This window comes from Olea europaea, chromosome 18 (genome assembly GCF_002742605.1).
Source record: "Olea europaea var. sylvestris chromosome 18, O_europaea_v1, whole genome shotgun sequence".
Taxonomy (NCBI): domain Eukaryota; kingdom Viridiplantae; phylum Streptophyta; class Magnoliopsida; order Lamiales; family Oleaceae; genus Olea; species Olea europaea.
This window is the reverse complement of record NC_036254.1, coordinates 15367570-15377191: the sequence shown is the minus strand read 5'-3', so window position 1 is coordinate 15377191 and position 9622 is coordinate 15367570. Positions and strand designations below refer to the sequence as shown.

Sequence of the window (9622 nt, the reverse complement as noted above, 5' to 3'; positions counted from 1 at the left end):
TTTTTAATTTATTTAATTGTATTAGAAATGTATTTATAGTAGGATTAATATATATATAATTTGTATGAATCTATAATGTTTAAATGAATAAATTTAATAAGGATAATATAGAAAAAAGTAATTTTTTAAAGTTTTAATATTTTAATAGAGATGAATATAGGGTTTGATGCAGATATAAAAACTGTGGGGTATATAGCCGCAGCAAAAGAAATTAAGGATAGGGTTTTCTCTTTTACATACGTTATCTCATTTGTGTATTTCGATCGATTAAGAGTTTGACGAATTTGGCTGCCGTAGATGTTAATTAAACGGAATAAGAAGATTGGATTTTTAAGATAGACATTTATATATTTGTGAATCGAATCGAACGGAACCCAATTAGTTGAATTTGTAAATATGGGAAGATCGAAGAATTCAAAAAAGGTTAATTGGGCTTCAGATGTTAATCTCTATCAGGTAAATCCTCTAAAGGAATTTCTTCGTCTTATTTAATGATTTTCTATCCAATTTCAATATTGAAACTTTAAAAATAGAAAGATGGATAAGGGACGGTAAGTTGAGATTTTGATGGATTTTAAATTATTATATGAATTAAAATTAAAAGGAAAATTGTTGGTTTTTGATGGATGAAACTAAAAGGCTTGTGTATTTCTTGACATTGCATGTTAATTCTTTCATTTAAGTATTGCTTGATACAAGTAATAATCACTATCTTAGAATAAGTAATCAGATTGATGGAAAGCTGAAAGTAAAGAAACTAATAACTAAATAGAAAAATAAGGAAACAAGGAATACAATTCCTTTATGGAAGTTCAGCGTGGATATAAACAATGGACTTTGTTGAATGAGTTTAAGCTGAATAAGAAACTCAGTTACCATGAATGATTTTTTCTCTCTTTATGAATCTTAATTTTGTATGTTGATGATTGTATTGAACCTTTATAGCTGATGAATGTGAGAAATAGACTAGTCAGCAAAATTATCACTTGAAATTGTTGTCACATTCTGAGGTTGCATGAGCGGTGGTGGTCTTAAAATATAAGGATTGAGATTGAACATAAAAACCACATGGAATTTGTGAAGATTGTGGCCTCCTTTCTAGTTTGAGGACTCGACAGAAAAAGAAACTCAAAACAAATGGAAAGTGAATGACCAGAAGATTGTTATTTTTGTAATGGTGGAACTGACAATGGATCGATGTAGGTGGACCAGGAGGTTCTTCAGATATAAATGAGCCAGTATACTATGTTCAGAGGATACCACTAAATTGCAGCACCATGTGGAATGGTTGGTTTAGCTTTTGTCAGTATATTTGAGTGTTGCTGAAATTGTGAATGATCCTGAGATGGTCTTATTATGTTTGACAAGTATCTGTTGTTAGATGAAGCAAAAATGTTGACTCAATTTTTCTCTGTAGAAAAGCAGAGGAAAAGTTTAAGAAGTGAAGGAGATAAGGTTGATGTCATCGGTAAAACAAAAAATGAGATTCATCTGAAAATGAGGGTAGCCAACAGAGTATTTGATGTGAAAAAGGAGGAGGATCATGGTTCCAACTGACATTTATTTTTTCTTCTCAAATAGAGCGGTGCACCTTTTTGGGGAAAAAAATGAAATCTTGTTGTTTTCTTTTCCAGAGAGAGGTATCATTAACTAGTTGCTTAAGTAACCGAAACCAATGTGACTCTCATTTTTAGATTCATTTGAAACGGAATAGATAGGTTTGTTGATGATGTTACTGGTGGCACTTCGGCTAGTAAGATATATTTGGTTTACATCTAGTTGCAGACCTTTTAATAAATGAAATTCTAGTTCTAGTGAATCAGCAAACAAGGGATTCATGTAACTGACCCAGATCATACATATTTTCAATGATTTTTGTTGCCTGACCTCCAAAGTTTAGAATATTTATACTGATAGTCAGCTGAAGGGCCATTTACACTTATTACACTTATTTTGATGTTGAACGAGCACACGCACCTATAAATCGTTCTTAGTGCCTAGAAGATTGCCTTTTCCTAATTACACCCTTCATGTTTTCATTTTATTGACCTTTTGCAGCATTAGATAATTGATGCAATTTGATCATTTCTAATATTCTGGAATTTAGGGTGCAATTATATCAGCATACAAGAAAATATCAACCACGTACCTCTCCTTCTAATATTTTGAAGTGGCTCAACTGTGTAACAGAGATAGATTCTTTTGTGGTCTAAGATGAAAATGAATATCATACGCTTTTTATTTATGATAATTTCAACTGTGTTAGTAACTTCTTCTCTAGTTGTAGCTGTGAAGATTTGAAGTTAATCCTATATCATTTTTTGGCATTTAACCAAAATTTCCAGATCATAGGAATGTTTTAGTTTGAGAAGTCTCCCTTGTGGTACAATATCGTCTGATGAAGTTTCTAGGGGGTTGAAAGGGCTTAGTTATTTAAACAACTGAAGGCTAACTTGACTTGATAAGCAGCCATGGTGGCTAAATAATGCTAGTATTCCAGTTTGAACAATTGTTTATCTTGGGTTTCACTGACATTTGGGTTAGGTGGCTGACATATATCCTAGGGTAAAATGTATAGGAGTCTGCCATACTTTCATCAAATTTTGATTCCTTTTTTAATTTCTCTCTTTCTACTTCAATTTACTCGGTATACTTTCTGTTTGGATACATTTTCAAATGAATAGTAAATTATGGATCTTAGGCATGTTTAAAATTTAGTGGTAAAAATCAGAATGAATGAAGTAATGTATTTTGTTGATTCAAAGTATCTCTATTTTTTGTAACCTCCTTTCTGTGAATATTAGAATCTCTAACACTGATGGAACCTTAGAGGTGTCTTGAGTCATATGTGAAAAGTTGAATGCTGATAATCAGCCACTGGATAAAGTTTATTTTGTTATATTAAGGTGTCTCAATGTCTTGTGCTCTTCTTAATATTGAAGAAAATATGTGTTCCCCAACATTTGGTGTGGTGAGCGATTTGTAACCCATGAAAGATACAGTGAATCATTTAAATCAGAGAAATTCAATGGGCGTGTTGAAGTTTCTCGATCGTTGATGCGCTTTACCTTTTCTATTCATGCATCAGTTTAAGCCTCCATTTGGCCCCAATTATATTAAATTTTATTTTTCTCTCCCCTTATTTTGAACCACACAATCTTCCGTAAAATAATATTGCATATAAATAACATCTTCTTTTTCAACCACCCATTCTCCAAATATATATATATATATTATTCCGTCCATTAAAATTTGAAATAATGGGGGCCAAACGGGGGCTAAGTGTGCAATAATTTTTTCCTTCCTAACAAGGCTTCAACTTTCACATCCTTTGTCTCAAACTATTGTGGTTAAATAACAATCGAAATAATCAATGTATACCATGAAAAACAAATATGTATATTGAATAAAGAAGTGAGAAAAAGAAAAACGTATAAAGGAATTTCAATATCACTGGATATATCGAATCACTTGTCTATATTAATAGATAGTCATATTTATACTTAAAAATCCAAGTTGCTGACAATGGACACCAAACTTTTCCAATTGAAGCACTTGGTCCTAAATCAAAATGTATTGTCATTTGGATCACAAACTTTCATTTGTTGGTGCAAATTAATTCTGACTGGACGGAGACCATCTTTTTTTTGTGTTGCAAATTGGTCCAAACCCCAGGTTTCTTGAATCGAGGAAGAGAGAGTCCCCCCTTTTTGAGAAGGGTTTTGCGATTTCTGAGTGGGTGGAGGTGGGTAATGGAGGAGTTTGATGTTAGCACGTCAGAAATTGATGAATTTGAAGATAATCCTTTGTCCATTTTCATTTTACTATTTCAATTGTTTTTTTGGAGAAATGTTAAAAATTGATGAAAATAACCCTGCCATGAGTGTTCATGTGCACCTTATGTGACATTTACCAGAATTTTCGACAGTTTCTGCCTAGTGAGGATCAACTTGCACCAAAAATGGAAGTTTGGGTATCTGAATGTCAAGAAATTTTGATTGGGACCTAAGTGCTCTACGCTGCAAAGTTTGGGGACCATGACTGTAAATTATATAACTTCCCAAGCAAAATAGATAACTGCCGAAATTGAAAAATAAAATAAAATTTGAACTGGCTACGATGAGCCAAGTGATTGGGCTTAAGTTTTTTACACGTTCAAGGTGATGATGCTTAAAAGAAATACACTTGACATAACATCTCTCAATTCTCTATAGTAATATGAGCATCAACAAGCTTACAGTTTTTTGTCACTCAGCATGTGAATGGTTATGAAAGGCTTAGAATGATGTAGCATGAGACTAATCACTCAGTAAAGACACAAGGTCAATATTTTAGCAATGTGAAAAGTCATGGATGCCAAATTGCTATAAGCAAACTCAATTGTAGTTAAAACAAATTCTATTACTATTCACCAAGCAAGCATAAGTCCCCAAGATTACAATTAATAGTTTGAGTGTGGAAAACAAATGAATATTTTAGTGTGGTTCCAAATACTTTTCCAAAAAATAACTGGCTCGTGATATTTCTATCAAATACAATGGTAGAGGCTACTAGCGATCTCCTGGGAGATGATTTGATCAATGGCCACTAAACTTTGTTATAAATTACTACTTGTTCATCAATCTTTAAAATGTTACTCGTTGTTCATTAAACTTTGCTACAGGTTATTACTTACTCGTCAAAATTTAAAAGGTTATTCATTGCTTACTTAAATTCAAACAAAGTTACTTGTTGCTCGCTGAATTTTGCTATAAGTAACATTGATGAAAATGATATGGATTATTGATGGTAACTTTGTTCAAATTTTGGTAAACAACAAATAACTTTTTAAATTTCGATAAGCAAGTAGTAACCTGTAGCAAAGTTCAGTGAGCAAAGAGGTAATTATTCAAATTTCAATGAGCAAATAGTAACCATTGCAAAGTTCAGTAATCACTGATTAAATTAACTCATTTCCTGGAAAACAACTTGCCACATGCAAGGCTGTACAAGTTCTGGAACACAGAATAAAATGTCATTTGAGAAAGAATCATGAGTTCTAACAGCTATAGACAATCTTAGATTAAAATTCATGTAATGTCACATCACTTAAAGAGTAAGTGGAACTATACCTGGAGCATATAACCCAAAACTTTGTATGTTAGCCTTACTTTTCAAGTACCATATTGAAACTTGATTCTGGTAATATCTCGTTTCAGATAGTGCTAATAGAATCTGTCTATCACCAAGGCTAGGTCTACTCCCTACCAAAATATCACACTAACCCTCCTACATGTAATTCCTATGTTAAGAATTCTCTAAGTGAAGGATGAGAGGTACACTTTTAGTTCCTGTGAAAAGACAATCCTTCCAAAAAGTATGTGTAAACAACTTACTCATGAAATCATTATGTATCCCTAAAGGCTAAAGTAACCACTCCTATAAGTCATCCTAAGTTTGGAAGGCCTTTTGCATTCATGCCCTGGTCGAATCCTAATGTTATGGTATCTATTATGCAAATCTCTTTTGGAGAACTGCATCAAACCAACTAGCTCGTCCAACATATACTGGAAGCTTAGGAATAACCTATACTTCGCTCTGATTTTGTTATGGATTTAGCGTCCACACATGATTTCCAAGATCTGTCTTTCTTAGGAGGAAATAATATAGACTTAGCACAAGACTATGGTTATAATCAATGAACTCTCTTTAGTTATAACTTAGTAGTCCTCCTAGTCTATTCGACTTGGATCACTATGGAAACATCCTATAACAGAGAATTTTAGGCAATTATAATCCACGGATTAAGTTTATGGCAATAACTACATGTCTCTCATCAGTGGTAGCTCATGAGGAAATTCGTCACGTGTGGTATCTCTGGTTTCCTGTAATAAAGGTGTACATGATGGGGGCTCATGCTGGATTCAGAAGAAAGAAGAAAGCATTTTCTAGCAAAAACAACAAATATAGCACCGACTTCACGTCCTTCTTGCTCAAAGTTACTATGAGATACAAGTTGAATCATAGTTCTTATTGATCTCCTATAAGTGGGCTTCGCTACAGGCTTGCTGTTGAGAATTGAGGGTTTAACAGGTCTCAATACCAGTTTCTTATTTCTTTGATTAAAATCATGGGTTTTTTGCACTCAAAAGTTTTCCACATCAAAATCATGAGTGAAATCCATGAGTAATATATCACATTATAACTCCTATCAACAAGTCTCAACTTTAGTGGAGCTAGATATCTCTCTGCTGCGAAGAGGTTTTATCTATCTAAGCTACTTTGAAATGACAATGGTGGAGCGAAAGTTGAAGACCTAATTTAGAAATGTTAGATTTCAGCTTTAAGTTCAAAATGCTTCTTCCTTCAATCAAAAGTTTGCAAGACATGTCCTTGTAGTGCAACTAGACTTGAAATATTGTTGCACCCCCTGCATGCATTAGAGTCGGTGGGAAGATTTGTCTAATTACGGAGACTACTTTGTTGTCGTCCCTATAACCAACATTATTTTCCTAGTAGTCAGAAACTTCTATACGGTCAAAGGCAAAATGTTCATAATCTTCATTGATTGGAGTGTCAATGTCATCTACTATAATTTTAGATAATAAATTAGAATCTACTTTTTGTTTCTACTCTTGAAATAAGTGTTGACATGTCTTTAATTGAAATCTCCACCAGAATCTCCATCCCTTTCCCTTGGCTGACACAACTAGAATCCGGTGAGCTAAATTGTACATGTTATTGCTAAACCTAGATAAAGGAGAACTACATGCCTCTGGTTGGACAATCTGGTATATTGTTCTTTTTTCTGGAAAACCACATTCCTTTCCTTGCGGAGGATCTAGGAGATGACTTGTATGTCTTTTATTATCAATACACTCTGAGAGAATCTGCTATTTTTTATGTTACTGCCTCAGATATTTCTGTCTATTTTCATTTAAGGGTTGAGATTTTTTAGGAAACTGCTGAATAATATGTTTATGTAGCATGCATGCTCCCTTATTTTCTTTTTCAGTTTATTCTCTCTTACATGGGAGGGAAAATTGCTTCCTTGTCCTCATAGGGGTTAAGACTGAACTTACTGAATAAATGGAGTTAAATTAGCAAATGACTGCTCCAGTTTGTTTTGTATGGCTAATTTGAGGAGAACGTATAGATTATTCATGATCGTCTTCTAGCTAACTTGCTGTGGCCTTACCAAGGTCGTGGGTACTAGATGGAGATGCTTGAGCCTGCTCAATAGTTACAAAAGTCCCAAAGAATATTTAACTTATAAAAGTACTTTCTGATTAGTTGTTTGTTTTAGATATGACTGACAGTGTTCATATTGTTTAGTTGTTTGTTTGTTTGTTTTCATGTCCGTTATTAACGCCTAGTAGTTTCGTTTCTATTTATCATTGTTCATGTATCCTGTAGAATGTATATACAATCATGCACTTCATGGTTAACTATTTCTGGGATAAAATATACCTCAAGTTAATAGGCAGCATCTGTAGATTGAGTTAAACTAGTCAATTATTAGAGATAAAGCCTATTACTGTTCAATAGATTAATAACATTACTTCCATTAGGTAAGGCTGTTTTTGTCGGAAGAATCTCCTTCACAAGTTGCAGTTGAAACTCAAGACCATCTCCAGCCAAAGACTTTATGGTCAGTCCATACGGTTGGTGTTGTATCTGATGACAATTTGCCACCTGGCTTTGAAGAGCACCAGCCCAGAAATCTTTGGAGAAATAAGTTGTCCCAACTGCCTCTTATCAAATGGAGATGCCCTCCCAGAGTGAGTCATATGTTATTGTTGTGTTTGTAAAGATAAATATGCTAAAGCACAAAAGAATTATACTTGAAAGAATAGAGATTTTAGTGTGTCGACCCAAGTCCTCTGATTCGAATGTCAATAAAATCGTATTGTGAACACCAAATTGTGCTTTCTAAAACTTAAAACTTTATTAAATAAAATCATAAAATAGTGAGAGTGAACTCATAACTTAAAATTTTTTTAATCAAATAAATAAAAATAAATACTAGAATTTGTCTAAATCAATACTTAATAAATAATAATAAGCTTAGTGTGTTTTTTGTTTCTCGCTACTTCACTAGTCATCTCATGCCTCGATTGCCACGAACCTTTAATTTCCTGAAAGGGGATAAAGGGGAGAGAGAGAGATAAAATCTCAATTAGCATACAAGTACGTGGGTTGATATTTTGTACAAATTTTAAGGAACTTCACACATAAATAGGGAGATAAAAAAATTTAAAACGAACATATGTGATATGGAATTTTCATGCATAGCGCACTATACTCTGGTCAATCTTAGAACATACACAAAGGACCACATAATCCATGTTCCATATGTGCTTAGGAATAGAACATAGGATATGTATTTATAGGCACCACTATACTTTGAGAGTCCTAATCCAATGCAACTTTGAATTTTAAAAGTCATATAATTCTAACATTGTCTAACATTTTTTAAATTTTCGAGTTCTCTGAAAACATAATGAATTTAAAGGAAGATAGCATCATCTCAATCATTCTTAATATTAATTAAGATTTTTAACTCAAAAGAGATAAAATCAAAATATTATCTATCTATTTAAATTTCCAATTTAATTAAAAGAGATAAAATTAAAACATTATCTCGATCATCTTTAAAATTTCAATATAATTAAAAGAGAAAAAATAAAAATATTATCTCAACCACCGAAATTTTTCCTAAAAAGATACATTATTAAATAATTAAATAATAGACAACAATCTACATTTCTTTGAATATCAACATTTTAGGCTTAACTTGTACGAATTTAATTTTGGGAAAAAATCACAAGTCATATATTAAGTATGGACAATTCAAAAATCAGGTTTAATTTTAAAAATGCAAAAATCGGGTATTAGCTTATTAATTAAAAATATTTATTAATTAAATATAATAAGGTCACAATTATACAATTAATGGTCACATGTGCATAATTATAAGTCACATCTTATCAAATTAATTGGTCACAACAAATTTCGAGGCCACAAATCAAAACTTTTATTGGTTACAAATTATTTCGAGGTCGTAAATAAAAAAATTTATAGGTTATAATTTATTTCATTGGTCACAAATAAAAAAAATTACAAGTCATAATTTATACATTAGTCACATATTTTCAAATTTATTGGTCACAAATTAACAAATTTTAAGGTCACGGTTTAATATTTGGTCATGAATAACCAAATAATTAATCACATATATCAAATAGTGGGTCAGGTACTATCGCCGCCAACACTACAACCATAGCCACCGCTACTTGCAACCACCCTCACCCTGCGACTATCGCCAGCACCACAACACTACCACCATTGCACCACCGACATCATCATCACCATCACGGTCACTCTCACCGTCACCGTCGCCACCACCATCGTCAACCGTCATCACTACCACCTCACCATCATCACTGGCAACTCCACAATCACATACATTGTCGTTGAATCCTGCTCCAACAACCATCCACGTCACCATATCACCACTATCACCACCATCGCCACCACTACCTCACGAACACAAAACCATAGCCACCAACATCACCACCTCACACTATTACCACCATGACCAACCAGATCATCCAACCATCGCAACCTAACATCACAACCA

General features: G+C 33.2%; 1 protein-coding gene across 1 annotated transcript; it reads left to right on the top strand.

The window, feature by feature from the left end:
- Positions 1–191: 191 nt before the first annotated feature.
- LOC111367600 (zinc finger CCCH domain-containing protein 30-like) lies at positions 192–7857 on the top strand. Its single transcript, XM_022988558.1, has 2 exons — positions 192–456; positions 7551–7857. Exons 1-2 carry the CDS (start codon positions 397–399, stop codon positions 7788–7790), a joined length of 300 nt encoding a protein of 99 aa, XP_022844326.1. The 5' UTR covers positions 192–396; the 3' UTR covers positions 7791–7857.
- Positions 7858–9622: the final 1765 nt, after the last annotated feature.